This window comes from Sinocyclocheilus anshuiensis, unplaced genomic scaffold, assembly GCF_001515605.1.
Source record: "Sinocyclocheilus anshuiensis isolate Anshui unplaced genomic scaffold, SAMN03320099.WGS_v1.1 scaffold160, whole genome shotgun sequence".
Classification (NCBI taxonomy): Eukaryota; Metazoa; Chordata; class Actinopteri; order Cypriniformes; family Cyprinidae; genus Sinocyclocheilus; species Sinocyclocheilus anshuiensis.
Window position 1 is genome coordinate 1,602,038 of NW_015554119.1, and position 22,316 is coordinate 1,624,353.

At 35.1% G+C, this 22,316-nt stretch overlaps 1 protein-coding gene across 2 annotated transcripts in view; it reads left to right on the forward strand.

Annotated features, from left to right (window-relative positions):
- Window positions 1-4,791, forward strand: part of LOC107669949 (trafficking protein particle complex subunit 9-like) — a 252,767-nt gene extending 247,976 nt beyond the window's left edge. For both annotated transcript variants that reach the window (XM_016462382.1, XM_016462383.1), the window contains 2 exons: window positions 2,610-2,833; window positions 4,256-4,791. In XM_016462382.1, the coding sequence (XP_016317868.1) occupies window positions 2,610-2,833; window positions 4,256-4,432 (401 nt within the window). In that variant the 3' untranslated portion in view covers window positions 4,433-4,791. The remainder of the gene's footprint in view (window positions 1-2,609; window positions 2,834-4,255) is intronic.
- The last annotated feature ends 17,525 nt before the right edge of the window (window positions 4,792-22,316 follow it).

Sequence of the window (22,316 nt, forward strand, 5' to 3'; positions counted from 1 at the left end):
AAACACCTTTTTTTCATAATCCAGTTAAAGTTTGGGTTTACTCAAAGTTTTGCCCTGTTTTCAGCTGAATATTGTTCCATACATCAAATTATTTTGATAGCTAAGTGGCAGTGTTTGTGATCTGTGTTTGATCTTCGGCATTTAAAGACAAACCTTTAAATGAAACAGGAGTTTTGGAATGATTCTTGATTGAACAGCTTGTGTTTAGTCGGTGCCGGTGGCATTGTTCTGTTCCAAAACCACTTTCTGTTTCTGGTGGAATGCTATTTTGGGACTTGAAATAACATTTGGGTTTGCAGAGTGAAAATCTTTATTTCACCAAGTCTTACGTCAGTCAGGAGGGACCATGAATATTTGATGATGCAAAGCTAAACATTTGGGCTCGGCTTATAAAAAAAAGCTTGACATTTGCCTTCACGGTTGTGATAGCGACTGTTAAATCATCATTACCCCGTACCTGCCGCTTCTCAGAGCTTAAACCTAGTCCTCGGAGAGCAGCGCTACAGCTGTCCTGTCAATGAGAGATTATTTATCTGTGCGGGACTCTTCCTGCAGTGAGCTGCTAGTCCTGCGGGGCAGGCTGTCTGTCTGTATGTCATTGACAGAGGCCCGCAGGGACCACATCTTCCAGCATGCTGCTCTCCAGGGACGGGGCTCGTGTGACAGCCCTGCCTCCGGCACTTGAAGAGACACTGAGAACTCCTCAGCATGATAGATAGCGACAGCTGAGAGCATGTGAGAGAGATGCAACTTTCTTCACTATAACATATAACCTGTATTATTTTCTGTTTCTTTTTTATTTTTAGTTAGCGTTCGTTCATGATCTGCTCTGAGATCAGTGCTGGTGCATCGTGGGTTACCACTGTTTGACACTCTGAGAGGCAGAACTAAGGTTGATGATCAACTGAAATAGCCTAGTAGATTGTTTTTGTGGGTCTCATTTCATTTTAAAGGGTTTGTTCACTCAAGATTGAAAATTCTGTCATCAATTACTCACCCACATGTCATTCGAACCGATTTTCTCTTCCGTGGAGCATAAAAGGGGATCTGCTCTTTTTCATACAATGAAAGTGAATGTGGAATAAAGTTGTTGTTCTGCAAAAATGTAAAAAAATAGTCCAAATTACAATACCGTTTATATATACGGTTAGGCCTGGGCGATAAAACGGTATCGATATTTATCGACGGTACACCTTCTTCGATATCATCAGTGGCGCGCGAGATGCGTTGATGATGTTAGTGACGTTGTTGCATTTTAATGTATTGTTAGTCTAGCCCACGAGACGCACCGCTGCTGCGTTATTCATTCAGAATATTAGAGAAATATAGAAGCTCAATGCGGAGAAGATCTTGAATGGGTTAAAACCGAAACCAAGCCATTCACACAGAACGGATATTCAGCGCATTTTTTAGACGGACAAAATGACTGCTGCACTCGCGTCTCACAGAAGAGATGTATAGAAAGCCATGCAAAGTTAAAACAGTTTAAAATTTTAGAAAATACGTCACGAATTTGTGGAGGTTTATTCCTTTTCACCGCGTCTCATATGTTTTTAAATGCAGTCTGTGTGAATGGCGCTTCGGCTCTTTGGATTAAGCAATGCATAAATACATGATGCTGTTTTGTTCATAATTGTTTATGCAATTTACGAAATTATATTTGATTTTTATGGTTTATTCCTTTTCACTGCGTCTCATATGTTTTTAAATGCAGTCTGTGTGAATGGCGCTTCGGCTCTTTGGATTAAGCAATGCATAAATACATGATGCTGTTTTGTTCATAATTGTTTATGCAATTTACGAAATTATATTTGATTTTTATTAGTTAATTTAGACGTAATGCACGTGTTTATAGAGTTACTTCCTTGCGTTGACGATTTAAATGCGCTGCATTTATATTTTCTACACATTTTATTTATTTTATTTTATTGTTTAAATACTATATATATATATATATATATACTTTATTTTTTATTTATTTTTTACAGTTCTTCTACAGACTTCTTACTGTGTTCATTCGCATCCAAAATATTGGAAGTATTCTTTTCCTGAAGTGATGCTTCATTTTTCTGAATCACACTGTAATCACAAAAGCAAAACTTAATATAGAAGAAGTGTTTGATATTTGATGGTATTGGTTTTTCAGTGCCTGCATGCTCATTCCTTTAAATGCTGGGAGTTTTGCACTATGTTTAGCATTTCAAGCTGTTTTGATTCATGCATAGTGGTGGAGTTCATTTGGTTTTTAATGAATCAGACAGTGTGTAATGAGTGCTCTGTGTATATTCATATTTGATGGCTTTACGAACCGTTTGAAGGCAAAGTGGTATAGTTTTGAATAGAGAGTTTGACCTTGAAGTTTGAGGTTTGTGAGATTTTTTGAGAAATGTGTTACAGGATTCAGTAAATGAGCTTGTGTTTGTGATGTTATGACTGAATGACTTCTTATTGCGGTTTAGTTTCAATAAATGTTCTGGGTGAGCTGGTGAGTTTTGCGTTGCAGATATAAAGCATGTCTACACAGTGTTTCAAAAGAGAAGACTCCTTTAGCTTCTCTCATGCTTTGGGCTGAACTTCTCCTGTCTGTCTCTCTCTCTGTTTGTCTGCAGATGTTGTGGTTAACGGTGAGCCATGTGACTGTGATGTGGTCGCTGACTGCAGGGTTGGAGACGCTGTGCCGTTAGAGGTGAAACTGACCAACCGCAGCAAGAGCGCTGTCGGGCCGTTCTCTCTGACCGTCGTTCCCTTCCAAGACTATCAGAACGGAGTCCAAAACTACGACCTGCAGGATGCCGTCACTTTCATCGGCTCCAACACCTTCTACATCGGCACGGTGAGCCAATGACACACAGCAGCAGGACTCAGTCTGAGCCGGGTCACGTCCTCAACTAGCTCTCAATCACAGTCAAGGTGTTGAAGACCCACTTACATACAAGGTTCTTTCAACAGCAATCCAAATTTAGCTTCCACCAATCATTTTGTGTCCGTTCTAAGACTCTTTGGGTGTTTTCACATCTATTTTGTTTCTTTCGTGAGAGGTTTCCAAGACGTTTGGCTTATACACTAACACATTTAAACACATTTACTTATTCTTTATTAGTGTTCTTTTCCACATTGGAGTAAGGTCATCATAACTATGAAAAAAGTATGGGAGTTATGTAAAGACCAGAAATGTTAAACAAATTAAAATTCATATTTTTCTTTATTTAGTTATTCAGAAATAATTAAAAGCATAACATAGTTAACCTTTAGATGAAAATATTGTTTTCAGGAGATAAAGTAATAAATTGTCACTTGTGTCCAATCTTTTAACTGGTAGTTTATGTGAAATTTTGACAGAAATATCAATATACATGTAGTGTTGCATCATATTTTTTAAATATTTCTAATACATTTTCAGATTTTAGTATTTGTTACTACTACTACTGCTACTATTACAAGTAGTAGTAGTTGTAGTAGTAGTAATAATCTATTAAATGAACATTTTTCATAATTTGAAAATTATTTGTCGTAATTATCGTAATTTGTTTATTTATTTGTACAAACAAAATAATTACAAATATTAAATCATAAACCTTTAATTTAAAATGTTTTAAGATAATGTGAAGCATAAATTCAGTTCCTTGTACCCAAAATTTTACCTTGTAGTGTATGTGAAATTATGACAGAAATATATAAATGCATAATATATATATAATACTGCATGACAGTTTTCTAATATTTATGTCATTTTTTTATTTTAATTTGTATTACCACTATTAATAATAATAATAATCAATTACATTGAATTAAATTAAAATGTACGTGCAATTTTAATTATTGATTTATTTGTACAAACAATAATTACAAGCATTAAATCATAAACCTTTAGATTAAAAATGTTTTTAAGATAATGAGAAGCATAAATTCAGTTATAAGTGTCTGAACTTTTAACTGGTAGCGTATGTGAAATTATGTCAAATATATTTATTAATGATACTACTGATATTATAATTATTATTATTATAAAAATGAGGTAGATTGAATCACTAAAATGGAGCAAAGTGAGATCTATGCCCATATTAAGACCAGACACAATTCATTTTCTTTCACTCTGTTCGGTTTTTGGTCCACATGCAGCGGTCTAAGTTTGTCTCTTTTAAAGAGGATGGACTGTCTTTGCTTCTGACCACCGCAGGACTTGTATGTGCGGAGTGTGTAGGTTGAAGCGCTGAAGTCAGCAGGTGTTTGAGGTGTGTGATGTTCTCATCCGCAGGTGAACCCTACAGAGAACTCAGTGTGTGTGGGAGCCCTGCTCTTCTTATACACCGGTGATTTCTATCTGAACATCAAGTTTCAAGATGACAGCACAGCCCGCGACCTGCCGCCCGCCTGGTTCTGTCTGCCCAGCGTCCACATCAGAGCCCAGGAGCCAATCGAAGCAGCCGCCTGAGCTTCTGACCTCACAGACTCAGTAGGCCTTTGTAAAGGACCTGGGAGAGAGCTGCTGTTTTTCAGACGACTACTGAGCTAATCTAGATATTTATATTGAGTCTAGAGCAAGTGCTCTTCTAGTGTATGAAGCTTTTAGAGTGTGAAGTTGTTTCAGTTTATGCCAAATCCTCCACTTTCCGATCCGTTCTGAAGCCCTCATTCTCCTCTTTAGAGAAAGACAAACGGATGAAGAACATCTTTCAGGTAACCACTAAGTGAAAACATCTGAGGTCTTACAATTTAGTCCCGATGAAACTAACTGATGAAAATGTCTCCAGCTCATATTTCATCCCCAAAAAAAGGAAAATTTGATTTAGTTGAAGCCTTTAGTTGATTTATTTTTTATTTTTTATGGCAAATAAGAACTTTTTGTCTTAAGTCTCATTACTGTAATGTGTTTGGTCTTTTTTTATTAGGTTGTTTTGTAATTCTCATAATTGTAAATGTTGATTCTCAGACTTATATTGCTGCAATACTGCAATATTTTTGTTATTTTGCAATAATATATATATATATATATATATAAATATGTTGTATAATTTGATACCATTATCTTTGCGTGAGGAACTTTTTTTAACATAAATTAATTTTAATTATTAATAAATATTAAATAATAAAATAAGGTTTTATATTTTTTACAGACCTTTACCTAATTTTGTTTAAAACTTCTAAATGTTCAGATAAGATGAACTGCTGGAGACAATCAGCAGTGATCAAAGAGAAATGAATCATTTTAATGACGCTTTAAACTTTTCATATTTATCTCAATTAGCATGAGTTAATGAGCCGAGATGCTTAAACACACACAAGCTCTGAATGATGAACTCAACAAACTCAGAATATTGAGTTTTTACGGCCCAGACCTCACAACTTCAATTACCACTGTGCATGTGTACGTGTCCGTGCATGTGTGTCCTTGATGTCCGTGTGTGTGTGTGTGTGTGTGTGTGTGTGTGTGTGTGTGTGTGTGTTTCCTTCGTGTTTGCAATAATATATATATATATAACAATAATTTGACTACAGTATTTAAAAAAATGATTTATTATATTGTAATAAAATTATAAAACATAATCATCATAGATCAAATTTACATTTGATTGGATTTGTTTGCATTGTAGTAATAAGAGTTGGAGGGGAAATGTTAGTCTGAATTCTACAATAATTCTTAGTTCTCAAAAAAAAATTGTAATTGGATAAAAACAGGCCTTTAAATTAAAAAAAAAAAAAGATTTACCTGTCTTCTTTTGATTTTGGGCTGACATATGGCCTGGATATGTTCTCGGCAGGTTTTGTAGGGGTTTGCCTTAATAATGCATGTAAATATGGTTTACACACTTATCACAAAATTTTCATATAGGAATACATACAGCTTTTAGCACATTTGGATCAGTTTTTTGGGGGTTGATGCATAAATGGTTTCGTGACAGCGTGTGGGAACCACGACTTGGATTCACATTTATGTAATTATGAAACTGGTCTAGTCTCTTTTATGTGTTTGCTTATGAATCTGATGTCCAATCAGCTGATGATTTTAATCTATTTATGAATCTAAGCTAAAGATTGGTATGTTGACTTCACTTGACTTTGCAGTTATACAAATTAGATCAAATGTTGATTAAATGTTAATTAAAAACTCAAAATATAGTGGTTTGAAGAGTTTTTCAGCACTTTAGAATTAATTTCTTAAATGTGTTTCAGACCTGCTCTAAAATACAAAAAAACACCCAGACTTAAGAATGATCTTGAGCACAACAGGATATGAATATGTGCTGGTTTTCACCTCATAGTGTTCTAGGAACTGAGGTCATTTTTCTGAGGTGAGCTTTCTAGCAACCGATGATTGCTGGAAATGTGATATTAATGCTTTTATTGTGGTCTACATTATGTGCTGTAATGGTAAGTGATTGCAGTTGCAGTAATTCAATTAGCAGTAAACGTCCACTCAGGGATTCCAGCGCTGAGATTGTCTCAAAGTCCATCTGACTAAATTGTGTCTCGAAATCTCAGAATCATTAACAGAAGAGGTCATTTGCTTTTAAAATGATTATATATATTACATTGGCCGTTTATGTAGAATATTTAGGTTACATTAGGAATAATATCAATTTACTAAAAAAATCAATACATAAATTAGGTTTTGATTGCATTGTCATGAAAAACTGAAGTTGACCGTATATTTTACAGTATATATTAAAAGTAATTTAAACCATCATTAATGAGATGCCACTTTTGGAGCAGAAACTCAGTGTCCTATAGTGTACAGTAAATAATGAGTTATTTAATTGATTATGATAATCGGCAATAAAATAATGAAATAACATTATTTAATATTTAGAAATATCAGTATATTTTGACAGTATTTAGAACTATAATTGATTATATTATTTAGTATTTATCAAAAATTACATTAATTTGTATAAAGCGATTTTGACTTGTAAAGTTTAAAAAAGTCCTTAGTCTTTCCTCATACAAAGATAATTATATCAAATTATACAACATATTAACACACATCTTGGGAAAAAATGAAAAGTAAATTAAGAAGATTATTGATTCCAGACACTGCATTTAATTTCAAATGGAAATATATATATATATATATATATATATATATATATATATATATATATCCGTCATGAATGAGATTATCTCAGCACAGGTTTCCTGACGTTCACTTTGATCTGCTCTGTCGCCACAGGATGGAAAAATTCAGGGGCTTCATCAAACACACACACACACGAAATACAGTGAAAATGCAGAATACTGTTTTTCTTAATCTTCTCAAGGAGACGAACCTCTACTAATGCTGTCGTACTGTTCCTCCTGAACCTACGGCACATCCAAGGGTGTCACCGCTGACCTATGACATCATCCATTTGACCGTGAATTCAGTCTTAGGTCATTTGCATGCTCTATTCAAGCCTGAAAGTGACCATAGAAGAAGTGTGTTTAATGCTAATGTCAGCTATAGTGCCCCTTTGGCAGTTCTAAGAATGCAACATGTAAATCAAGCTTAAAGGGATAGTTCACCCAAAAATGAAAATTCTGTCATTAATCATTGAATAAAGTCATTATTTTTGTTTTCTTTGTGCGCAAAAAAGTATTCTCGTAGCTTCATAACATTACGGTTGAACCACTGATGTCACATGGACTTTTTTAACGATGTCCTTACTCGGGGTCGGCGCCAGAGCGCACAAAGTGAGGGGGCAGGCACAATTTTTTTAACAGCCTGGGAGACCTTCCCAGGGCAGTACCTTGCCTCACCGACTAAAATCAGAGCACCCACTACGGAGACGGCACCAGAGGTAAGGGGGCACAGTGACCGAGGTGGCCGGGCCGGGCCCCCTCAGCCTCCCCCCGTGGCGCCGACACTGTCCTTACTACCTTTCTGGGCCTTGAATGTGGTAGTTGCATTGCTGTCTATGCAGGGTCAGAAAGCTCTCGGATTTCATCAAAAATATCTTAATTTGTGTTCCAAAGATGAACGAAGGTCTTGCGGGTTTGGAACCACATGAGGGTGTGTAATTAATGACAGAATTTTCATTTTTGGGTGAACTATCCCTTTAAATACAATCGTTTGTGTTCATGTGTTTGTATGCATTTCTGTACATTACATTAAAAATTCACCATTAAAATCAGTTTGTAGGCTTTTCATGTAGTTAAAGCAAATACAGACAAAACCATTGTTTTGTTTTGTTTTGTTTTGTTTCAGGTCAATTTTGAGATTTTGGGCTGTTATGCTTCTATACTTTTTTCAGATTTTTGAAGTAAAACATCAACTTTAATTTAGATATTTTAGATATATTTAATTACAGCACATCTTTTTAAAGGCTGTTTTCTCAAAATGAGTTTTTACTAATGCACTGAGCCAGAAATCTCCGCTTCAGTAGCACATACATCAAACTTTAGTTTTATTCCCATCTATATTCTGAAAGTTTAGGGTTTTTCATGTAACATTCGCCTGATTTATGTCATTTTATTCCTAAATATATGGAGAATTAGTATTTTTTGATTTATGGAGTAATAAAAAGAGATCCAAGATGTCCTCTGTAAAAACCTTGAACACTAATTAGCTAACAAAAAGAAATTTGAGCCTGGCTTTACCCAATGTTTGGATTTCTGTCCTGAAAATCTATATACATATTTAATTACATAATACCTCGTTTGCATATGGTCATAAAATGTAAAAACTTGTAATAGAAAAGCATGTCTTAATGTATTGTGATTAATCAACTGGGGGAAGTATGTTGATATCAATTAGTAGAAATATTACCCGATTCACCTGTAATGTCTCGCCTTAAAGGAATAGTTCACTAAAAAATGAAAATTTGCTGAAAATGTACTCTCTCAGACCATCCAAGATGTAGATGAGTTTGTTTCTTCATCAGAACAGATTTGGAGAATTATAGCATTACATCACTTGCTCACTAATGGATCCTCTGCAGTGAATGGGTGCCGATGTTTGATACAAACATCACAATAATCCACAAGTAAACCACACCACTCCAGTCCAGCAATTATTAAAGTCTTGTGAAGTGAAAAGCTGCATGTTTGTATGAAACAAATCTATCATTAAGGTGTTTTAACTTTAAACAGTTGATTCTGGCCAAAATACCAAAAGTCCATAATCTATACTAAACTCTTCTTCCAGTGAAAAAGTCCATCTCCTGTTGTCCTCTCACATCAAAATCCACCCACATATTTGTTTAGAACTGTTTTGGACTGTTTTTTTTGCTTTAAACGGTGCATGATCTGTGCGTATTTCTCTCCTGATTCAGACGAGACGACTTTTTCTCTTGAAAAAGCAATATTATGGATTATGGACGTGTTTTGGCGAGAAGCAAACAGTTTGAAGTTAAAAATGTCTTCATGGATTTGTGTCTTACAAATTTGCAGCTTTTCGCTTCACAAGATGTTAACTGATGGACTGGAGTGCTGTGGATTATTGTGATGTTTGGAAAAAAGCTGAAGTTTAAAACTGCTATATAAATTAATGATGACTAGCTTCAAGACCTTTATTCATTGTTATTCATTATCATGTTTATTTGCTACTGCATTGCTCAAGCAAAACTGTTCCAAAGAATCGATTCAGTGAACTTCACAAACTTGTAATTTGCCATTTTGGCTGTGTTTTGTGTGCAGTGTTGATCAGTCTGTGCGCAAGCCGTCTGATGCTCAAACTATATAATGGCGATACCATATGACAACACAGAGCACTTTCTCATGCTCTACTGCAACCTAAAGCTGAACCGTGCTGTTGTAAGTGCACACTTGTGTGGATTAAGTGCACTTTCACACACTCAGCAGTGAGCGTCAGTTGCTGGAGTGCTCTCACAGCTCATGGAAGGAGAACCAGAGACCACTCAAGTTACTCTTGCTGATTCAGCCACTCCAAAAGACACACTGAATGGTCAAGTGTACATGTGCTAATGTCCGTTTTCCCCGTTCAGCTTGTTCTCTTAGCCACGGTGTGCCCACAGCAGTGCATTGTGGGTGGCAGAGACTCGGCAGGTAGAGCTGAGAGGGATTTGTGTGTCTGTGGGGTCTGATCCTGATCCTGATCCTGATCCTGGTCTTTGGCGGTGAGGGTCTGACCGCCTCTGGTTTGTCTGAGTGGCCTCTCTGTGCCTCTCCGTCTCCTTGACAACCACCTGTGAATGAGCAGGAGACTTTATCAGTCAGCAGACAGCATCCTTCAGGCGGTGCAGTGCCACAGTCACGTCTCTCTCACTCTGTCTCGCTCTCGCTGGATGTGCTAAATCAGGGGTCTCAACTGGTGGGCCGTGACCCAAAAATGAATAGCAAAATGAACAGGCCAAACACCTTTTAATAAGGAGCTATTATATGGCGCCCATAAACATGGTATTTACAGTATTTTGGCAACAACAAAAAAAATCTACTACATCCCAGCATGAAAGTCGCTTGGCATCATCTTATTCTCACAAAACATGAAGAAAACTATGATAATATGACTAATAATTTCTCATACATTTATTTGGGGTTCACATGCAACAAATATGAACGTGTCAGTGTGTTTGTGCAGTGAATTACTTTTAGTAATTATACATCAAATTAATTTACTTAAAATTTTCAAAAGTTCTTAAAAAGTTCAGTTGCTGCCTTAAATTTTTATGTATAATCAAGTTGGTTGTACAAGTCATTTAAACTTAAATTACATTAAACTGGTTTAAAAAATCAAGTTGACTTTCATCTTTGCTTTCATATTACAATGTTGAAACTGCTCAACTTATTTTGATGAGTTGCAGTAATTTAAAAACACAAGCTGCCATGACTTAATGATCATGTCATTTATAAAAATACATATTTATTTATTTGAATATAAATGAAAAACATTCATTCAGTTTAAGCAACTGAAATTAGAAAACAATTCTTCTGGAATTATACGTTGTTTAAAAAATGTTTAAGGATATTTTTAAGACATTTTTAATTAGGATAAAAAATACTAAAGACAATACAAATCTCAAATACAATCTCTTGCTCAACATTATCAATATAATAGTATAATGACTATTGTAATTATTGCTTTTTATATATATTTGTGGGTTTTAATGTTTTTGAAAGAAGTCTCTTATGCTCACCAAGACTGCATTTATTTGATCAGAATACAGTAAAACAGTAACGTTGTGAAAATTATTAAAGGGGTCATATGATGTGATTTCAAGTTTTCCTTTCTCTTTGGAGTGTTACAAGCTCTTGGTGCATAAAGAAGATCTGTAAAGTTGCAAAGACTAAAGTCTCAAATCCAAAGAGATATTCTTTATAAAAGTTAAGAGTCAGCCACGCCTACCTAAAACGCCTCGTTCTAACACGCCCCCACATGTCTACTTCACTATGTGGAAATATGGACCTACAATAATGTACAGTATTTGAAAAATAATGTTTTATTTGAACAGCATGTCAACATATTCTGTTACACCAAATACACAAATTAATGATCTTTAAAATAGCATCATATGACCCCGTTAAAATTAAAATATCTGTTTTCTGTATTTTAAAATGTTTTTTTTTTTTGTTTTGTTTTGTTTTCTTGTGATACAAAGCTGAATTTCCAGTCTTCAGTATCACATGATCCCACAGAAATCATTCTCATATGCTGATTTGCTGCTCAAGAAACATTTCTTATTATTTTCAATGTTGAAAACATTTTTTTGTGGGATCTCCTATTAAATTTTTCAGATGATTTTTCAATTTGAATGAATTTTTTCAAATTCTTTGATGAATAGAACATTCAAAAGAGGTTTCACAGTTTATTTTTACTTTGCTCCATACTATATCTGTATAACAAAGCATCAATTGCAGATCAATCAATTTGGTGGGGAAAATAATTCAGCAATTCAGTTTAGAAGTCTACTGTACGTTGTTCTACAATTTCATTCATTTCAAGATTCTGATTTTTTCATAATGATACTTTCTGATAATTCTATTAGTGTGACATTCACACAAGGAATTTTGTGAACTCTGCATCATGTTCATCTTCTCACTGTTTCTCTACAGGTCGCTGTACTCTGCTGTGATCTCAGGGGTCTCTACTCTTCGTATGAACCTTTATGTGTTTGTGTGTTTTTGCAGGACTTTCGATAGTTTTGGTTGGAGATCATTTGAATAATTTAGTGATCAGTGCATGGACTGTCACACATCTTTTTATGTCTACCAGATGAATCAAATCAGCGTGTCTCAATGTGCTTCTGCTGTAGGGTCTGTGTGTGAATGCTGAAACGAGATCCAGTGAAGAGAATACAGAAGAGCGGCCCTGTGAAGTCCCAAAGCTTGTGTGTGTGTGTCGTGGAAAATGACAGCAGTATTGTTTTCTGTTCTAGTATTCTTTTTGTCTGTTTGCGGCCTGTCTGTCTCACTCTCTCGGTCTCTCTCTCCTCAGACGTAAGAGGATAATGAGAAGCTAATTTATGAGATGAAAGGAAATCACAGGCTAGAACAACTTTTCCTGTGCTATATTATTTTGTCTGTGTTCACCTGTCATTTTCAACTGCTTGAACGTTCTTGACTGTGCCACCAGATATAGCTGCCTTCTTTTATTGTTTATTTTTTTAACACACTTTTCTTACCGCACAACCTTCAAAACTTCAGTGACTCAGTAATTAGATAGACAGAATCAACAGCTGCTTTTAAACAGCAAGGCCTAATGTACAGATCTCATATTTTCGATTCACTCCGGTTATTCATAGAACACATTTCACAACACATATTTTTCCAAAGCAGCTTCATAAAAGAAATGATCGAGCCAAAAGTGACAGTGGCAAGATAAAGTATGGCGCTTGCAACACCAATGCCATAGGGTTAATTCCCAAGGAATGCAAAAACTGACCAAATGTATACCTTAAATGCAATGTAAGTTGAAATTTAAAAAGAAGAATTTGATGGATATGGATACATGGAATTACCAGTAATGCTTTGAGCATGAACAGTTAAAGGAATAGTTCACCCAAAAATGAAAATTTTCTGAAAATATGCTACCCTCAGGCCACTGAAGATGTAGATGAGTTTTTGTCATCACAACAGATTTGGAGAAATGTAGCATTACATCACTTGCTCACCAAAGGATCCTCTGCAGTGAATGGGTGCCGTCAGAATGAGAGTCCAAACAGCTGATAAAAACATCACAATAATAATGCACAAGTCCATAATAATGCTCCAGTGAAAAAGTCCATCCCCTGTTGTCCTCTCACATCTAAATCCACCGATATATTTTAGCACGGTTTTGGATTGATTTCGCTTGTAAACAGTGCATTGATCTGTGCATACAGGTGCATCTCAATAAATTAGAATGTCGTGGAAAAGTTCATTTATTTCAGTAATTCAACTCTTATTGAGATGCACCTGTATTTCTCTCCTGATTCAGACGAGATGACTTTTTCACTGGAAAAAGCAATATTATGGATAGAGGCTTCATATTTTAGCTGGAAGCAACGGTTTGAAGATTAAAATGTCTTGATGTATTTGTTTCTTACAAACATACAGCTTTTCGCTTCACAACACATTAATTGATAGACTGGAGTCGTGTGGATTATCGTGATGTTTTTATCAGCTGTTTGGACTAAATTTCTCCAAATCTGTTCTGATGAAGAAACAAACTCATCTACATCTTGGATGGCCAATTTTGGGTGAACTGTTCCTTTAAGCTTCTTGGTGCAAATGGCTTTAATGCAGTCAGTCTGAAGAGAATGTAAACATACATGACAAATGTGTAAATATTGGAGCTCTGCATTATGTTTTGCAGTGTAAAAGTAGCTGGATAAACATATACTGTTTATTAAGATAACTGTTTACATGAATAATTTCTTGAAAAACCTGAAGCAGTGTTTACCTAATTGGAAAATGCCTACAGGCTACATGCTGTTTTTTAATTTAATTTGATAATGAATAATATTTATTTACTTTTGAAAACACAACTGTTAATTGGCATCTTAGTTTTTGCTGTGGTACTGAAATTGATATCAAGGAACCATACATTTTCATTAATCATCAGAGATGTGTTTAGATGTCTGTCACATGATCAGATACATTTCAGATGAAGAATTTGAAAGTGGATGCAAACAGTTTTTTTTTTTTCATTTATATGGATGAAACAAGATTTGATTTGTACCAGATATTGCTAGAAAAATTGGTTGACAGAGTAAATATGGTCAAAAATGCCTCAGAATACCAAAGTAGAGAGAAAATTAAGACAAATCCAGATAAATGAAGCGCAACTGCTCGAAATAGCACTGCTCATGAATAACTTTACGATATTACCTGAAAAGAGAGCGGTGTATTGATCTGTGATGTTGTGATAGCGTTGGGATATTGAGCCGCCCACTTACTGAACTCTTGACAGTGAATTGAGGGTCTTTTAGCTGAAGTGGCTCTAATATTGCATTACAGAATAGGGTTTAAAGTCTATATACAGTTCAGTTATATTTAGCTCACTGTTCCCAAAGCATTTAAGTTTGAAACAGTGTTTGTACCTTAAACACATAACTTAAGGTTCAGTACAAGTTAAGCTCTTTATTAACACAGAAAATACCAGAAATGTCCTTTTCAACTCAAATAACACATTTTTTAATGAAATAATTAACAAATGCAAACACGGTTTGTGCCATCTCTTATAAGAGCGTCCAAATAATAAAAAATAAAAAACTCTCCAGAATCTTGCAACATAGACTTCCATTATAAGTGCATTACTGTAAATGTGATTTTTTTTCTCCGTATGCATACAATGGATTGTTTATTTATTATTGTATATATTTTAAATGTACATGGGACAAATCATTTCATTCTTTCTCTTTGATCCGCAGTTTATTCATCCTTTGGCTCCGGTAACAAAAGAGAAAAGGCAATGAATGCTTTAAACTAAAGGAAAAAACATAACTTTGTATATTATTTATTTATTTTTCTGGCTTAAATGAACCTCTCTTTACCTGAGGGATTTAACCCATTCCTCCCTGCATTCAAATGAGCTCCAAGGAACCAGGAGTTAAATTAATTTCTATGTTTCCATCATCTGAGCTCAGAGATTTACCTAAGCTCTCTCTCTTTCTCTATCTCTATCTCTCTCAGCCACACCCTTCATTAGATGTGCCAGCACAGGTGTGAAGAGACAAAAAGGTCAAAAGATAAAACCAAAGATGGATCAGTATGAGAGTAGGCAAAGAACAATCTGAGAGAAAAGGTTGTGCTTGCACATGAGAGAGTTTTACAAATTAATGTGCAAAGTTGAAAGCAAGAGAAAAGACAGAAATGGATCTGAACTTGGGGAGAAACTTAAATACATTTTTCAGTCTTATCCTGTAACAAGAAAACTTGTGCTGGTTTTGATGTTGTATTGCATTGCACACAAAGCCTTACAGGTGGGTAAAGTGAGACCTTAATCAAACATGCTCTCCGAAACAGACTTCTGTACTAGACTGTTGGAAAGTCTGATTCATTTCAGCAAATTTGGTGGTTTGGACAGTATTCCAGGGATTTGGTTCATTCAAATTAATAGCTTAACTGGTTGATTCACCAATTCATATGAATCATTACTCACAAAGTTCCTACAAATCATTTTACTTGGTGCATTGACTTAAACAGTTTGAGATCAGTAAGGTTTTGAAAGAGGTCTGCTTAGTTAAAATGACAGTAATATTGTGAAATATTACAATTTAAAATAACTGTTTCTTATTTTACTTTAAAAAGTAATTTATTCCTAATGGTAAATATGAAAGATGATGCATCATTACTCCAGTTTTCAGCGTCACATGATCCTTCAGAAATCATTCTAATATGCTAACTTGCCGCTCAAGAAACATTTCTTATTATTATTATCAATGTTGAAAACAGTTGTGCTGCTTAATATTTTTGTGGAAACCAGGATACTTTTTTTCAGGATTCTTTAATGAGTAGAAAGTTCCAAAGAACAGCATTTATTTGCAATATAAATCTTCTGTAGCATCATAAAAGCCTTTACTGTCACTTTTGATCAATTCAATGCATCTTGACTGATTAAAAATATTAATTTCTTTAAAAAAATATAATAGGCTAATGCAACATATGTTGGTTTCTAAATTTCTCTTGACTTCTGTAAACCCCCTATTTTTTTTTTTTTTTACAAGTTGATACAAATGTTCTTTGCCTTTGTAGCCATGCAGAATTAGAACTGCTGATGTAAAATATACATTGCTGTAATCATCTGTACTTTAACTGACTTCAATATAGACAACTATACTTTTTTATAACTTAAGAGCGTAGAATTTAGGGACGCTAGGGACATCCCAGATAGCACACGTACGTCTGCAAGATGTCTGTTAAAGATCGTTTTTTAAGCTGTTTAAGATGTCAGTTTTACATAACCTACATTCTAAATCATAAACATCTTAAAGACATCTTCTAAACATCTGACATCTGATAAGAAACGTCCTATAGACGTATTGCAGATGAGCAAACACTCTAAAAAAATACATCTTGTAGAACGAAAGTTTAAAAATCCAAATGAATCTAATCGAATCGATGTCAAATGCACGCATGCCACTCGATCCACAAATGCACATCTTCCTTGTTGCATGCGCAAATTCTGATACACTAATGCAAGAGAAATCATCTGTATTCACAAACATGTTTCTATTTGTACAAACTGCTGCACATTCATGCTAATTCTGAATTTCACAGACACAAGTTGACAGACGTTTGGTTGTAGATAGTAAGATACATTTGCAACATTTATCACGTTCATAGATAATTGTGCATGCATTCATTAGTAAATTGGAGTCTAATTTCATCCCATATAGATGCCCAGTTAGGACACATAATAATGTAGAAATTCGATCGCGTGATTCGTGTCATCATGACATAACACATAGCCTACTTACGGTCTATGAAAAATGACTTAATCGTCCTCTGCTTTTTTCTGGGGTGCATTTTACCCCCAAACCGCCCAAAGAGCAAAGTGAAATCGCGAGAGCAACAGGAGATTTGAAGCTCATGACAGACGTGCCCAAGAGATGATTCGCCTTGTGATTGGCTGAATGTTAGTTCACTCAGATCTAAATAAACAAATCAGAAAACACGGGATGAAATATCGGCGGTGGGTCAAACAAAGTGCGGGGGACAGAATCACTTTTTTCTTAAAGTGCGGGGGACATGTCCCCCCGTCCCCTGTCCCCTGTCCCCCGCGGCTGCTTACGCCCCTGATCATTACGTCCATAAGCTTTTTGTGAAATTTGGATTAACTCGTTAATCTGTTGCTTGACTAATTCATATTTAAGGAGAGAATTATAGTTTACCAAGTCGAACGTCGCTTGTTATGATTTTCAAGGTCGTAGAATTTAGTAGGGACGACGAGAAAATGAAACTAAACTTAGCAGCAGCAGGTCAGACAGAACATTACCCTGTATAGCCTACTGTATGTATGTGTTTATTATGGAATGCCAAAGCTGACTTAATTATAAATAAATAAATGCACAAAGAAATGTAAAAAAGCAAATATAAATAAATAAATATACAAAGAAAAGTAAAAAAGCAAAAATAAATAATTATTTATAATTGTATTTCCTTATTTTTTATATTGTATTTTTTTTTCCACATTTATTTATTTATTTTCACTTTTATTTATTTTCACATTTATGTATTTATTTACGTATTTATTTCTTTATTTATTTCCACATTTATTTATTTTTACATTTATTTATTTTCACATTTATGTATTTATTTACGTATTTATTTCTTTATTTATTTCCACATTTATTTATTTTTACATTTATTTATTTTCACATTTATTTATTTCTACCTTTCTTTGTCCGTAGGGTAATGAGGAGGGCGTGTTTTACCTCAGGAATAGCAATCGAGCCAGAGTAGGCGAGGGGTAAGCTTTGAGGCCACAGTGTGACACCTTGTGGGGCCAAAACGAAGTACAAGAAGTGTAAGCCTAAATGACGTGCCTGTTGATAGTGTGGGATGAATGATTTAGATGGGCAATATGGCCAAAATCTTATATCAGAGGACAGGTTATTATTTCAATTTCATGTGGGGGTTTGTTTCGGCTGGGAAGCGTGCAATCTGTGATCGCGTGCATTTGCTGAAGCTAGCAAAAGCCTGCAATCGCTTTCTTTTGCACGCTGTTTTTTAGGTTTCACTTTCAACGCATACAACGCATGTTTCAAAGATTCGGGATAGAAGGAGGCACCAGTTACTGTTGAAGATTTGTCGCCTTGTGCCACTTCCCGTAATGGGTTCTCTTGAAGTAGCCTAAATTATGTCCGTGATTTCAAGATGATCAAGAATTATTTTTTTCCCGATCTGCAGTCTAATAAAAGTAAAAAAAAGTAGCCTATAGATCTATAGCCTACAGGCTAATTTCATTCTTTCTTAACTTTTAGCTTCTTCTTAAAATTTATTACGAAGACTTTTAAATCAACTTCATAACAAATAGGCTAGGCTAATGAATTTTCATCATAAGCAATATACGAACATAACGAAACCCCTAGCTATTCTATAAAACAAAATTTTCATACAAAAATCATAAATCACGAATATGACGAAATAAAATGATATATATAATCCCGAATCTTTGAAACATGCGTTGTATGCGTTGAAAGTGAAACCTAAAAAACAGCGTGCAAAAGAAAGCGATTGCAGGCTTTCTCGAGCTTCAGCAAATGCACTCGATCACAGATTGCACCCAGCCTAAACAACCCCCCACTTGAAATTTAAATAAGATTTTGGCCATTTTGCCCATCTAAATCATTCATCCCACACTATCAACAGGCACGTCATTTAGGCTTACACTTCTTGTACTTCGTCTGGGCACCACAAGGTGTCCCTGTGGCCTCAAAGCTTACCCCTCGCCTACTCTGGCTCGATTGCTATTCCTGAGGTAAAACACGCCCTTCTCATTACCCTACGGACAAAGAAATGTAGAAATAAATAAATGTGGAAATAAATAAATAAATACGTAAATAAATACATAAATGTGAAAATAAATAAAAGTGGAAATAAATAAATTTATAAATAAATAAAATAAAAAATAAATAAATGTGGAAGTAAATAAATACATAAATGTGAAAATAAATAAAAGTGGAAATAAATAAATGTATAAATAAATAAAAGAAAAAATAAATAAATGTAGAAATAAATAAATGTGGAAATAAATAAATACGTAAATAAAAACATAAATGTGAAAATAAATAAAAGTGGAAATAAATAAATGTATAAATAAATAAAAGAAAAAATAAATAAATGTGGAAAAAAATACATAGATAATGAAATAAAATTATAAATAATTATTTATATTTGCTTTTTTACTTTTCTTTGTATATTTATTTATTTATATTTTCTTTTTTACATTTCTTTGTACATTTCTTTATTTCTAATTATGGCAGGTATGGCATTCCATAGTTTATAGCCTGCCGAGCGTTCGCCTGCGCGTCAGAGTCTGCTCGCGCCCAACGCGTCCTTTCTCCTCTACCGAAGGATTATGTTTGATATTGATGCATTTGCTGAAATTTTCAGCATGTGTGAATATATATGTACAGCTCGTGTTTGCTTCTCTTGATGCAGATTATGTCAAGTAACTAGAGTAAAATGGATCTGTCTGATTCAGGACGAGTTTCATGCCAGAAAGTTTCATGCTAGCTAAAAATAAATAAATAAATAAAAATCCAAAAGTACAATGTGGGTGTTTGTGCACCTCACTATGTGGGATGTAGTAGGCTACGCTGTGTAAGAGGATAGTTTCACCGAGATGAATTAAAGGGATAGTTCACTAAAAATGAATGTCATCATTCATTCAGCCTGGTTGTTTTCCTACAGCAGCAGTGAATCTGTTCTATATCCACATTAGTTTGCAACACAGAATAAGCTTTTTTTCTGTAGGCCTAAATCCGCGATACTTCTGATTCGTTAGCCGCAGTTAAATAACTAGAAGAATAACAGAGTGCTGTAATCTGTAAAACTATTTGCCCTGCTAACCAGTCTGTTTATGATTAAGACATCATCATGCAGCATAACTGACTGTTTTTGCACAGCTAAAACAACTGGAAGCAAATGACACCGGAAGTCATTCAAGCTACAAATAGCCGCGTCCGTTCTTACATTAAAAATAAAAGAAGGAGAAGAAACTGTACAAACTTCATTGGTTCTTGAATGTAGCATGAAATTTATATATACATCTATATTCTCTCTCTCGATTTTGAAAGCTGATGGAGGGGTTTCTCAGTGAATAATTACTTAAATTTTGGTCTGTTTCTCACTAAATATTATTCAAAGGCATAAAATATAGTGTACCAGTCACATATTTTTATGGCGTTTTATGGATTGCTTGACAACAAATGGTCACTGTGTACATCAGTTGCATAGAAAATAGCAGCCTGAACATTTCGCAAAACATCTCATTTTATGTTCTACAGAAAAATGAAAGTCAGAAAGACTTGGAACAACATCTGGGTGAGTAAATGATCACAAATGCTTAATTTTTTATGAACTATTATTCCTTTAAAGACCAAAGCTAGGCATTTACAGTAGTGTGTACTTGTGCATTACAAACTCTTGATTCTTGTCTATGTTTTGATATTAAAGATCTTCAGTGAGTTTATATATGATCTAAATTGTCTTTATATCATCATAAAGCTCTGCTTGCACCAGGAGAATGCACAAATATTGGGACAGGACCTACATTTACCTACCAAAATACTCCTTTGGTGTCCAGCTCACTACAGTTATTTTAGTCACAGATCCTCACAGATGGACGCTCTAAAAAACTCTTTTCAGAAGGTCCATATGCGTTTTTACACTGGCACAACAGTCCATTTCACACAATTTTGATTAACCCATCGTTTTTAATTTTCAGATGTCTAGATCAGTTTATCTGATCATTTTATTCAGACACGGACCCTGTTTTGTATTGAGGAGACCAAAGCAGCATACATTCAGACAAGAGTCGACAATATTATGAAGGTAAAATGCAACCTAAAATTGTCATAATTTTTCACAATTTATTAATTGCAATGTTTTTTATTTATTTATTTGAAAACCTTGTGTGCTGTTTCATGAATTTTGTTTCAGTATTGTTTTTACTGTTTAAATTTAGCTTTAAAGCCTATAATAGGCTGTTTAATGTCAGATTTCATTGTAACAACTTACCCCATACAGTGTGACAATATTCCCCAGACATAGGGATTGATGTGTGTTAAATTAACTATATATTTTCCCCTCTCTCTTACCATGTTAGAAATGTTCACTGATAAAAATGATCATATTTTACTAGCTCCTGTGGTGAACTAATATTTACCCATATGGTTGCTTGGCACATTCTCTCATGCGTAACAAATGTTCACACAAGAATAGTATCAAGGAGTTCAATAAGTTGTATTACAGGAAGTAGATTTTTAATTCAATATTCATCTTAATGTAATATGCCATAATATATTTCTCGTAATGCCACGTTAAATATAAATAAACAAATAAATGTAATAAAAATAGGTTTTTTTTCTCTCTCACTGGTGGTTTTCACTGTCCATTAACATGGTTGGGGATTTCGGTTACACTTTACTTGAAGGGGTGTGCATAAGACTGACATGACACCTTCATAATCATGACATGACAGGTGTCATGTCAGTCTTATGCACACCCCTTCAAGTAAAGTGTTACCGGGATTTCTGACATTTAAATAGCTATTGGGTTTAAAAAGTGTTTGATGCACATTTTCAACATGAAATGATATGAGACCGGACTTAACGAGCAGCTGCTCTGGATTTACCTTTGAAAAAACAGTCAATTTTACTTGAATCCACACTTTTTTCCCGAGGTCACCTGTTGAGAAGGTGCAAATTGCATAAATGATTTCAAGCTGAGATCGTAACGCACACGCGCGCGCGCTCAATGTGTCTTTAGTGTGGATTTTTTCCATCTGTGTGTGCGCTTTGGTGATGCGCGCGCGCGCGTGTTTTTTTCTCAGGCTGGCACACTCTGAAGTCTGCCAGCGGACGCTTGCGGTGGCATACCGTGACAGTGCAGCTTTGCCGAAACGGAGCCAAATGAGAGTCGAGCCCATCCATCCATGCGTTGCCGGGGAAACAGATGGGCACGTTCGCGCTCGGACCTGTTGTTTGTAGGATCATCAAGCTCAGCGTTTCGGCAAAGCTACGGGAATAAGTGAGTTTTTCCTGGATTGGATCACGTTTGGAGCATCAGTCGTGCGCTGCGCGTCTCCGCCGCTCATCAGATGATGCTGCTGCGTGTTCACGGGTCCTCCTCCGGTACCACCGGCATTACTCACGCACCGGCGGAGTGAGAACAGCTGAAGATGATACTCAGATGAACAGGTCGGGGAAACTTTTTCTGGAAGATGTTCAGGGTAG